The sequence below is a fragment of the Poecile atricapillus genome, chromosome 30 (assembly GCF_030490865.1).
Source record: "Poecile atricapillus isolate bPoeAtr1 chromosome 30, bPoeAtr1.hap1, whole genome shotgun sequence".
Classification (NCBI taxonomy): domain Eukaryota; kingdom Metazoa; phylum Chordata; class Aves; order Passeriformes; family Paridae; genus Poecile; species Poecile atricapillus.
In genome coordinates, this window is record NC_081278.1 from 1,004,892 (window position 1) to 1,017,520 (window position 12,629).

Sequence of the window (12,629 nt, forward strand, 5' to 3'; positions counted from 1 at the left end):
GTGAGTTTTGGGGTGGATTTTGGGGTCCCCAGGTGGATTTTGAGGTTCCCAGGTAGATTTTGGGGTTCCCAGGTGAGTTTTGGGGTTCCCAGGTGAGTTTTGGGGTGAATTTGGGGGTTTTTGGGGCGCACCCTCAACGTCGATGTTGAAGGAGCAGCTGTCCTTGGCCATGACCTCACCCCTGTCCCCAGGTGAGTTTTGGGGTCCCCAGGTGAGTTTTGGGGTGGATTTTGGGGTCCCCAGGTGGATTTTGGGGTTCCTAGGTGATTTTTGGGGTTCCCAGGTGATTTTTGGGGTTCCCAGGTGAGTTTTGGGGTGAATTTGGGGGTTTTTGGGGCTCACCCTCAACGTCGATGTTGAAGGAGCAGCTGTCCTTGGCCGTGACCTCACCCCTGTCCCCAGGTGAGTTTTGGGGTCCCCAGGTGAGTTTTGGGGTGGACTTTAGGGTCCCCAGGTAAGTTTTGGGGTCCCCAGGTGGATTTTGGGGTTCCCAGGTGGATTTTGGGATTCCCAGGTTAATTTTGGGGTGAATTTGGGGGTTTTTGGGGTGATTTTGGGGGTTTTTGGGGCTCACCCTCGACGTCGATGTTGAAGGAGCAGCTGTCCTTGGCTGTGACCTCACCCCTGTCCCCAGGTGATTTTTGGGGTCCCCAGGTGAGTTTTGGGGTGGATTTTGGGGTCCCCAGGGTGGATTTTGTGGTCCCCAGGTGAGTTTTGGGGTGATTTTGGGGGTTTTTGGGGAGATTTTGAGGGTTTTTGGGGCTCACCCTCCACGTCAATGTTGAAGGAGCAGCTGTCCTTGGCTGTGACGTCACCTTGGTCCCCAGGTGATTTTTGGGGTCCCCAGGTGAGTTTTAGGGTGGATTTTGGGGTCCCCAGGTGGATTTCGGGGTTCCCAGGTGATTTTTGGGGTTCCCAGGTGAGTTTTGGGGTGAATTTGGGGGTTTTTGGGGCTCACCCTCCACGTTGATGTTGAAGGAGCAGCTGTCCTTGGTTGTGACCTCACCCCTGTCCCCAGGTGAGTTTTGGGGTCCCCAGGTGAGTTTTGGGATGGATTTTGGGGTCCCCAGGTGAGTTCTGGGGTCCCCAGGTGTGTTTTGGGGTTCCCAGGTGAGTTTTGGGGTGAATTTGGGGGTTTTTGGGGCTCACCCTCCACGTCAATGTTGAAGGAGCAGCTGTCCTTGGCTGTGACCTCACCCCTGTCCCCAGGTGAGTTTTGGGGTCCCCAGGTGAGTTTTGGGGTGGATTTTGGGGTCCCCAGGTGGATTTTGGGGTTCCCAGGTGAGTTTTGGGTTTCCCAGGTGAGTTTTGGGGTGAATTTGGGGGTTTTTGGGGCTCACCCTCCACGTCAATGTTGAAGGAGCAGCTGTCCTTCTTGTCCTTGGCCGTGACCTCGCAGCGATAATCGCCCCGGTCACCGGGGACCACCTTGGAGATGGAGAGCTCGAAGGTGAACACCTGGAACAGGTGAGACACAGAATGAACACCTGGAACAGCTGGAAGGTGAACACCTGGAACAGGTGAGAGACTGTGAACACCTGGAACAGCTGGAAGGTGAACACCTGGAACAGCTGGAAAGTGAACACCTGGACAGGTGAGAGGACACCATGAACACCTGGACAGGTGAGACAGAGACTGTGAACACCTGGAACAGCTGGAAGGTGAACACCTGGACAGGTGAGAGAGACTGTGAACACCTGGAACAGCTGGAAGGTGAACACCTGGAACAGGTGAGACAGGGAATGAACACCTGGAACAGCTGGAAGGTGAACACCTGGACAGGTGAGACAGGGAATGAACACCTGGACAGGTGAGACAGAGACTGTGAACACCTGGAACAGCTCAAAGGTGAACACCTGGAACAGGTGAGACACAGAATGAACACCTGGAACAGCTGGAAGGTGAACACCTGGACAGGTGAGACAGGGAATGAACACCTGGACAGGTGAGAGAGACTGTGAACACCTGGAACAGCTGGAAGGTGAACACCTGGACAGGTGAGGGGACACCAAGAACACCTGGACAGGTGAGACAGGGAATGAACACCTGGAACATCTGGAAGGTGAACACCTGGACAGGTGAGGGACCGTGAACACCTGGACAGGTGAGACAGAGACTGTGAACACCTGGACAGGTGAAGGGACACCGTGACATTGGGGACAGGTGACACATTGGGGACAGGTGACACCGGGGCACAGGCGGACACTGGGGACAGCAAGGCCGAGCCAGCAGAGACCCCGCCCAGTTCAATCCCAGTCCATCCCAGTTCATCCCAGTTTATCCCAGTTCATCCCAATCCCCTCCCAGTCCATCCCAGTCCATCCCAGTCCATCCCAGTTCATCCCAGTTTATCCCAGTTCATCCCAGTCCCTCCCAGTCCATCCCAGTTCATCCCAGTCCATCCCAGTCTCTCTCAATCCCCTCCCAGTCCATCCCAGTCCCTCCCAGTCCATCCCAGTCACTCCCAGTCAATCCCAGTTTATCCCAGTTCATCCCAGTCCATCCCAGTCTATCCCAGTCCATCCCAGTCGCTCCCAGTCCATCCCAATCCCCCCCCAGTCCATCCCAGTTTATCCCAGTTCCCACCTTGGTCTCCTTCTCGCAGCTCTCCCGGAACTGGAACCGGGCCCCGCTCTTGGCTCCCAGTTCATCCCAGTTTATCCCAGTTCATCCCAATCCCCTCCCAGTCCCTCCCAGTCCATCCCAGTCCATCCCAGTCCATCCCAATCCCCTCCCAGTTCAATCCCAGTCCATCCCAGTCCATCCCAGTCCATCCCAGTCTCTCTCAATCCCCTCCCAGTCCATCCCAGTTCATCCCAGTCCATCCCAGTCCATCCCAGTCCCTCCCAGTCCATCCCAGTTCCCACCTTGGTCTCCTTCTCGCAGCTCTCCCGGAACTGGAACCGGGCCCCGCTCTTGGCTCCCAGTTCCACCCATTTGCCCTTGAACCACTTTATACTGGGTTTAACTGGGAGCTGCGCCCCGTCCACGCGGGCGACCACCAGCACGTCCCCCCCTGCGGACCCCCCCCAAAATAAATCAGTGGGGACCCCCAAAATCCCCCCGGGACCCCCAAAATCACCCCGGGACCCCCAAAATCCCCCCGGGACCCCCAAAAATCACCCCGGGACCCCCAAAATCACCCCAAAAATCCCCCAAAATCTCCCCTCCCAGTTCCTCCCAGTTCCTCCCAGTTCCTCCCAGTAATCCCAGTATGGTCAGGACACAGCGACCCCCCCCCCAAAATAAATCAATCACTGGGGACCCCCAAAATCACCCCGGGACCCCCAAAAATCACCCCAGGACCCCCCAAAATCACCCTGGGACCCCCAAAATCACCCCAGGACCCCCCAAAATCACCCTGGGACCCCCAAAATCCCCCCAAAAATCTCCTCTCCCAGTTCCTCCCAGTTCCTCCCAGTTCCTCCCAGTAATCCCAGTATGGTCAGGGCATAGCGACCCCCCCCAAAATAAATCAATCACTGGGGACCCCCAAAAATCACCCCGGGACCCCCAAAAATCACCCCAGGATCCCTCAAATCTTCTCCAAATCCCCCCAGGACCCCCCCAAATCCCCGCCAGGACCCCCCCAAATCCCCCCAGGACCCCCCAAATCTGCCCCAAATCCCCCCAGGACCCCCCCAAATCCCCCCTGGGACCCCCAAAATCCCCCCAGGACCCCCAAAATCCCCCCAGGACCCCCCAAATTCCCCCAAATCTTCCCCAAATTCCCCCCAGGACCCCCCAAATCTCCCCCAGGACCCCCAAATCCTGCCCAGGATCCCCCAAAATCTCCTCAGGACCCCCCAAATCTTCCCCAAATCCCCCCAGGACCCCCCAAATCCCCTCAGGACCCCCCAAATCCCCCCAGGACCCCCCCAAATCCCCCCAAATCCCCTCAGGACCCCCCAAATCCCCCCAGGACCCCTCAAAATCTTCCCCAAATCCCCCTCAGGACCCCCCCAAATCCCCCCAGGACCCCCCAAATCCCCTCAGGACCCCCCCAAATCCCCCCAGGACCCCCCCAAATCCCCCCAAATTCCCCCAGGACCCCCCAAATTCCCCCAGGACCCCCCAAATCCCCTCAGGACCCCCGAAATCCACCCCAGGAGCCCCCAAAATCCCTCCAGGACCCCCAAAATCTTCCCCAAATCTTTCCAGGATCCCCCAAATCTCCCCCAGGACCCCCCAAATCTTCCCCAAATCCCCCAGGACCCCCCAAATCCTCCCCAAAATCCCCTCAGGACCCCCCAAATCCCCCCCAGGACCCCCCAAACACCCCCAAATCCCCTCAGGACCCCCCAAATCCCCCCAGGACCCCCCCAAGCCGCCCCTCCCCCCTCACCGCTCTCCACCAGGACATTTTGGGGTTTGCTGAGGAAGAGCCCGTCGGGATCTCGGGGTTCGGGGGGGTTGATTTCATCTGGGGGGGGCGAGGAAAGGTCAGAGACCCCTCCCCAAATTGGGGGAGGGGGGAAAACCCCCAAAATTTGGGTGGGGGGAGGGGAAAACCCCAAAATTTGGGTGGGGGGAGGGGAAAACCCCCAAAATTCGGGTGGGGGGAGGGGAAAACCCCGAAAATTTGGGTGGGGGGAGGGGAAAACTCCAAAATTTTGGGTGGGGGAGGGGAAAACCCCAAAAATTTGGGTGGGGGGAGGGGAAAACTCCAAAATTTGGGTGGGGGGAGGGGAAAACCCCAAAAAATTTGGGTGGGGGGAGAGGAAAACCCCAAAATTTTGGGTGGGGGGAGGGGAAAACCCCAAAATTTTGGGTGGGGGAGGGGAAAACCCCCAAATTTTGGGTGGGGGGAGGGGCAGGACTCACCTAAATCGTCTTTGGGCTCTGGAAGGGAAAAAAAAAGGGGGGGAGGGGTCAGAGGGGGGACCCCAAAAATTATTGGGACCCCCCCCAAGACCCCCCAAAAAAATCCCAATTAAAAATCATCAACTGGAGGCCAAAATGCACCGAAAATGGCCCAAAATACCCCAAAAATACCCCCCAAAAATACCCCAAAAATGGCCCAAAATACACCAAAAATACCCCAAAAAATGGCCCAAAATACATGAAAAATATCCCTAAAAATGGCCCAAAATGCATCAAAAATAACCCAAAAAATGGCCCAAAATGCACCTAAAATATCCCCAAAAATGGCCAAAAAATGCATCAAAAATACCCCCCAAAATGGCCCAAAATTCATGAAAAATGCCTCAAAAATTCCCCCAGAAATGCCCCAAAAATTCCCAAAAAATGACCACAAAATACCCCAAAAAAGCCACTAAAAAGCCTCAAAAATTCCCCCCAAGATACCCAAAAAATGGCCCAAAATACACCAAAAATACCCCCAAAAATTTCCTAAAAAATACCCAAAAAATAATCCAAAAATGGCCCAAAATACACCAAAAATACCCCAAAAAACCCTCAAAAATTCTCCTAAAATGCCCCAAAGTGCCCCCAAAATACCCCAAAAATGCCTCAAAAATACCCCCAAAAATACCCAAAAAATGGCCCAAAATACATCAAAAATGGCCCAAAAAATGGCCCAAAATGCATCAAAAATACCCCAAAAAATGGCCCAAAATGCACCTAAAATATCCCCAAAAATGGCCAAAAAATGCATCAAAAATACCCCCAAAAATGGCCCAAAATACAGCAAGAATACCCCAAAAAATGGCTCAAAAATATCCCAAAAATACCCAAAAAATGCCCGAAAATGGCCCAAAATACGCCAAAAATATCCCCCAAAAATACCCCAAAAATTGCCCAAAATACACCAAAAATACCCCCAAAAATGGCCCAAAATGCATCAAAAATACCCCCAAAAATGCCCCTAAAATACCTAAAAAATGCCCCTAAAATATTCCCAAAAAATACCCCAAAATATCCCAAAAATTCCATTAAAATACCCCAAAAATGCCTCAAAAATTCTCATTAAATACCCCAAAAATACCCTAAAATATCTCCAAAATTCCCTAAAAATTCCCAAAAAATTCCTAAAAACCCCCCAAAAAATGTCCTTAAAATACCTCAAAAATATCCCAAAAATTCTCATAAAATGGCCCAAAAATGCTCCAAAAAATACCCCAAAAATGACCCAAAAATGCCCCCAAAACACCTCCAAAAAAACCCCAAAAAAGCCCCAAAATGGCCCCAAATCCCCTCCCCCACCCCCCAATTTTCCCCCCTCACCTTTGGGGGGCTCCGCCTGCCCCTCCCCCACCGCCTCTCCCTCTTTTTGCCCATTTTCCGCTTTTTTCTCCTCTTTTTTCTCCTCTTTTTTCTCCTCTTTTTTCTCCTCTTTTTTCTCCTCTTTTTTCTCCTCTTTTTTCTCTTTTTTCTCCTTTTTCGCCTCTTTTTTGGCAGCTGGGGGAGGGGAAAAAAAAAAACCAAAATTTGGGGGGTGGGGGAGGGGTGGAACCCCCCCAAATCCGCCCATCCCCCACCCCCTAAAAAACAAAAATAAATTGTAATTAATTTAATTAATTTAATTAATTGGGTGGGTTAATGAGGGAATAAATTAATTAAAGGTCAATGCAAGAAATTGTGAATAAAGTAATTAAATATTGTAATTACTTAAAAAAAAAATTAAATTTAATTAAATGTAATTAAAGGTAATTAAATGTAATTAAATTAATGTAATTGAATGTAATTAAATAAATTTAAGAGTTGAATAAATGAAGTTAATTAAATAGGTAAAGAAATTAAATTAATTAAAGGTAATTAAATAAGGTAATTAAATAAATTAAGAATAAAAATAAATTAAAAAATAAAAAAACAAAATAAAAATAAAATAAAATTAAAGTTAAATAAAAATAAAATTTAAATTAAAAAATAAAATAGAAATAAAATAAAAATAAAATATAAAAACAAAATATAAAAATAAAAATAAGTAAAAATAAAAATAAATTAAAATTAAAATAAAATAATAGAATGAAATAAAAATAAAATAAAATTAAAATAAAATAAAAATAAAATAAAAAAGAAAAAAAGAAAAAGAAAACAAAATAAAAGTAAAATAAAAATTAAATAAAAATAAAATAAAAATAAAATAAAATATAAAAATAAAAATATAAAAATAAAAATGAATTAAAATAAAAATAAAATAATAAAATTAAATAAAAATAAAATAAAATTAAAGTTAAAAAATAAAATTAAATAAAAATAAAAATAAAATAAAAATAAAAATAAGAATAAGAATAAAAGAAAAAATAAAAAGAAAATAAAATAAAAGTAAAATAAAAATAAAAAATATAAAAATAAAAATATAAAAATAAAAATAAATTTAAATAAAAATAAAAAATAAAATGAAATAAAAATAAAATAAAATTAAAGTTAAAAAATAAAATAAAATAAAAATAAAATAAAAATAAAAATAAGAATAAAATAAAAAAGTAAAAAATAAAAATAAAATAAAATAAGTAAATTAAAAATTAAAAATATATAAAAATAAAAATATAAAAATAAAAATAAATTCAAATAAAAATAAAATAATAAAATGAAATAAAAATAAAATAAAATTAAAGTTTAAAAATAAAATAAAATAAAAATGAAATAAAAATAAGAATAAAATAAAAAATGAAAAAAGAAAAAGAAAATAAAACAAAAGTAAAATCACCCCAGGACAAATATAAAAATAAAAATATAAAAATAAAAGAAAATAAAAATAAAAATAAAAATAAAAAAAAGAAAAAAGAAAAAGAAAATAAAAGTAAAATAAAAAATAAAATAAAAATAAAAAAAAAGAAACAAGAAAAAGAAAAAGAAAAAGAAAATAAAAGTAAAATAAAAAATAAAATTAAAATAAAATAAAATAAAAATAAAAATAAAAATAAAAAAGAAAAAGAAAAAGAAAATAAAATAAAAGTAAAATAAAAATAAAAAATAAAAATAAAAATAAAATAAAAGTAAAATAAAAATAAAAAATAAATAAAAAATAAAAATAAAATCCTAAATTTGGGGCTAAAAATAACCCCGGGGAGGGTGGGGGAGGGGGGAGGGGTGGGAAATGCCAGGGGGGGCAAATTTGGGGTGGGGGAGGGGTGGGGGGGTCTATTTAAGGTGAGGTTTGGGGTCACGACCCCCCCAAAAATAAAACAGGGTTCGGGTGTCAGGAGGGGTCGGGTGACGGAATTTTGGGGGGGTGGGGGAGGGGAAATGGGGACACCCCCAACCCCTCCCCCACCCTGACCCATCCCCCACCTCAAAAATAATAAAAATAAAAATTATTAAATATTTATTTCAAGGGAAAAAATGGAAATTTTGGGTTTTTTTTTAAGGGGTTCTGCCCCTCCCCCCCCCCCCAAAAAAATAAATTGTGGTTTTGGAAGTTGTTGGAAATATCCAAAAATTGATATAAAAACCCCAAAATTGTCATAAAAACACCAAAAATTGACATTAAATCCCCAAAAATTGTCATAAAATCCCCCAAATTATCATAAAAACCACCAAAATTGTAATAAAAGCCCTAAAATTGACATAAAATCCTCAAAAATTGATATAAAACCCTCAAAAATTGACATAAAATCCCCCAAAATTGACATAAAACCCCTAAAAATTGATATAAAGCCTCAAAAATTGACATTAAATCCCTAAAAATTGACATAAAACCCCTAAAAATTGACATAAAACCCCAAAAATTGACAGAAAATCCCCCAAAATTGACATAAAACCCCTAAAAATTGATATAAAACCCTCAAAAATTGACATAAAAGCCCTAAAAATTGACATAAAACCCCAAAATTGTCATAAAACCCCAAAAATTGACATAACCCCCTAAAAATTTACATAAAACCCTCAAAAAATAGTCCAAAACCACCCAAAATTGTCAGAAATCCCCAAAAATTGTCATAAAATCCCAAAAAATTGAAATTAAATCCCAAAAATTGTCATAAAATCCCCCAAAATTGTCAGAAACCCCTAAAAATTGTCATAAAGCCCTCAAAAATTGTCATAAAACCCCAAAAATTGACATTAAATCCCCCAAAATTGTCAGAAACCCCTAAAAATTGACATTAAATCCCCAAAAATTGTCATAAAATCCCTAAAAATCGACGTAAAACCCCTAAAAATCGACATAAAACCCCAAAAATTGAAATAAAATCCCCCAAAATTGACATAAACCCCTAAAAATTTACATAAAACGCTCAAAAAACGGTCCAAAACCACCAAAAATTGTCAGAAACCCCCAAAAATTGTCATAAAATCCCCCAAAATTGTCTAAAAATCCCCCAAAATTGTCATAAAAACCCAAAAATTGTCATAAAGCCCCTAAAAATCAACATAAAACCCCTAAAAACTGACATAAAACCCCTAAAAATTGACATAAAACCCCAAAAATTGTCAGAAACCCCGAAAAATTGTCATAAAGCCCCAAAAATGGTTCAAAACCCCCAAAAATTGTCAGAAAAATCCTCAAAAATTGTCATAAAATCCCCAAAATTGTCATAAAAACCCCAAAAATTGCCATAAAATCCCCCAAAATTGTAACAAGACCCAAAAATTCTCATAAAAACCCCAAAAATTGTCATAAAACATCAAAATTTGTCGTAAAATCCCCCAAAATTGCCAGAAACCCCCAAAAATTGTCATAAAACTCCTAAAAATTGTCATAAAACCCTCAAAAATCGAAATAACGCCCCAAAAAATTGACATAAAAACCCTAAAATTGACATAAAACCCCAAAAATTGTCATAAAACCCTCAAAAATCGAAATAACGCCCCAAAATTTGTCATAAAAACCCTAAAATTGACATAAAACCCCAAAAATTGTCATAAAACCCTCAAAAATTGAAATAACACCCCAAAAAATTGTCATAAAAACCCTAAAATTGACATAAAACCCCCAAAATTGTCATAAAATCACCAAAAATTGACATTAAATCCCCAAAATTGACATAAAACCCCCCAAAATGGTCCCAAATCCCCCCAAAATTCTCATCCCAAAATTGACCCAAAAATCCCCAAAAATTTGCCCAAAAATCCCCCAAATTTGTCCAAAACTCCCCCAAAAATTTGTCCCAAAATCCCCAAAATTGTCCCAAAAATCCCAAATTCTCACCTCAAAAATTGTCCCAAATTCCCCCAAAATTCTCATCCCAAAATTGACCCAAAACCCCCAAATTTGTCCCAAATGCCCCCAAAATTCTCATCCCAAAATTGACCCAAAATCGACCCAAAATCCTCCAAATTTGTCCCAAAAATCTCCAAAATTTCCCCCAAAAATCCCCCAAAATTGTCCCAAAAATCCCAAATTCTCACCCCAAAAATTGACCCAAAATCCCCCAAAAATTGACCCAAAATCCTCAAAAATTGTCCCAAAAATCCCCAAAAATTGTCCCAAAAATCCCAAATTTTCACCTCAAAAATTGTCCCAAAATCCCCCAAATTTGCCCCAAAATCCCCCAAAATTGTCCAAAAATCCCAAATTTTCACCTCAAAAATTGACCCAAAATCCCCCAAATTTGCCCCAAAATCCCCCAAAATTGTCCCAAAAATCCCCAAAAATTGTCCCAAAAATCCCAAATTCTCACCCCAAAAATTGTCCAAAATCCCCCAAATTTGCCCCAAAATCCTCAAAAATTGTCCCAAAAATCCCCCAAAATTGACCCAAAAATCCCCAAAAATTGTCCCAAAAAATCCCAAATTTTCACCTCAAAAATTGACCCAAAATCCCCCAAATTGTCCCAAAAATCCCCAAAAATTGTCCCAAAAATCCCAAATTTTCACCTCAAAAATTGACCCAAAATCCCCCAAAATTTCCCCCCAAAAATCCCCAAAAATTGTCCCAAAAATCCCAAATTTTCACCTCAAAAATTGACCCAAAATCCCCCAAAATTCTCCCAAATTCCCCCAAAATTGACCCAAAAATCCCCCAAATTTCTCCCAAAATCCCAAATTCTCACCCCAAAAAATTGTCCAAAATCCCCCAAATTTGCCCCAAAATTTTTCCCCCCCCAAATTTTGACCCCCCCCCAAAAAAATTCTGGCGCCAAAATGATCCCAAAATTCCCCTCCCCCACCCCAAAATTCCCCTCCCCCACCCCAAAATTCCCCTCCCCCCCCCCCCGTGTTGGGCTCAGGTTTCGCCCCTCCCCCACCCCCCCGTAATTAATTCCCTGTTAATTAATCTCTGCTCATTAATTAATTGCTGCCGAGGGAATTAATGGGGAATTCATTAATGAAGGGAATTAATTAATGAAGGGAATTAATTTTCTCCCCCTTGGGAATTAAGGGTGGAATTAATTTAATTAATTGGGTGGGTTAATGAGGGAATAAATTAATTAAAGGTCAATTAAAGAAATTGTGAATAAAGTAATTAAATGTTGTAATTAGATTTTAAAAATTAAGTAAAATCAATTTAAAAGTTGAATAAAGTTAATTAGATAGGTAAGGAAATTAAATTAATTAAAGTTAATTAAATTGGTTAAATAAGGAAATTAAATTAAATAAATTTAATTAAATAAGCAAATTAAATAAATAAAATAAACAAAACAAATAATTAAATAGATAAAATAAAATAAATTAATTATATAAATTAAATACATTTTAAAAATTAATTAAATTGATTAAATTAACCCCCCAACCAATTAATTACCCCGAATTAATTAAATAAAAGGAACTAAAATCAAGCAATCAAAATAAAAGAAATAAAAAGAAATTAAAATAAAAATGAAAATGAAAGAAATAAAAATAAATCAAAATAAATCAAAATAAAATAAAAATAAAATTAAAATAAAATTAAAATAAAAATAAAATAAAAAATAAATTAAAATAAAAATAAATATTAAAAATAAAAATTAAAAGAAAATAAAATAATAAAATAAAAGTAAATATTGAAAATAAAATTAAATAAAATAAGAATAATAATAAATAAAAAAATAAAAAAACAAAATAAAAATAAAATAAAAGTCAAATAAAAATAAAACTTCAATTTAAAAAATAAAATAAAAATAAAATAAAACTAAAATAAAAAATAAATAAAAATAATAAATTCAAATAAAATAAAATAAAAAACAAAATAAAAAACAAAATAAAAATAAAATGAAATTAAAGTTAAAAAGTAAAATAAAATAAAAATAAAATAAAAATAAAATGAAAAATAAAAGAGAAAATAAAATTAAAACTTAAAAAATAAAAACAAAACAAAATAAAAATAAAAAAATTAAATAAATAAAACAAAAATAAAATAAAATAAAAAAATAAAACAAAAATAAAAATAAAAAAATAAAATAAAAATAAAAATAAAGAAATAAAATAAAAATAAAAATAAAATAAAAATAAAGCAATTAAATAAATCCCCCCACCAAATTAATTCTACCGCTAATTAATTAATTCCCCCCCCCCCGTTAATTACCAGCCTTGGCCTCGGGCATTGCGGCGATTCGGGGGGGGGGGGTCCCAAATGTCCCCTCCCCCCCCCAGGACCCCCCCTTTAAACCCCACTTGGTCACGCCCACTCCAGGCCACGCCCCCTCTAAGCCACGCCCACTCCAGGCCACGCCCCTTTAAGCCACGCCCCCTCCAAGCCACGCCCCCTCCAAGCCACTCCCACTCACCGGGAGGGAGGGGGGGATTCCTGTCCTCCCCCCTTCCCCGCAATGGAACATTCCAGGTCCCCGATTCTCCCCCTCCCC

The 12,629-nt window shown here is 40.3% G+C and overlaps 1 protein-coding gene and 1 long non-coding RNA gene across 2 annotated transcripts in view; one reads left to right on the plus strand and one right to left on the minus strand.

Annotated features, from left to right (window-relative positions):
* The window catches only part of MYBPC2 (myosin binding protein C2), a 60,630-nt gene extending 48,227 nt beyond the window's left edge, over positions 1–12,403 (minus strand). The window contains exons 1-6 of the mRNA XM_058859755.1: positions 12,350–12,403; positions 6,187–6,360; positions 4,825–4,842; positions 4,346–4,423; positions 2,868–3,016; positions 1,341–1,458 (exon numbers count right to left, since the gene is read on the minus strand). Of these exons, the coding sequence (XP_058715738.1) occupies positions 1,341–1,458; positions 2,868–3,016; positions 4,346–4,423; positions 4,825–4,842; positions 6,187–6,360; positions 12,350–12,368 (556 nt within the window). The 5' untranslated portion in view covers positions 12,369–12,403. The remainder of the gene's footprint in view (positions 1–1,340; positions 1,459–2,867; positions 3,017–4,345; positions 4,424–4,824; positions 4,843–6,186; positions 6,361–12,349) is intronic.
* Positions 1,436–1,942, plus strand: LOC131589931 (uncharacterized). Its single transcript, XR_009279889.1, has 3 exons — positions 1,436–1,520; positions 1,595–1,730; positions 1,811–1,942. It is a non-coding gene; the product is annotated as an uncharacterized LOC131589931 (long non-coding RNA).
* Positions 12,404–12,629: the final 226 nt, after the last annotated feature.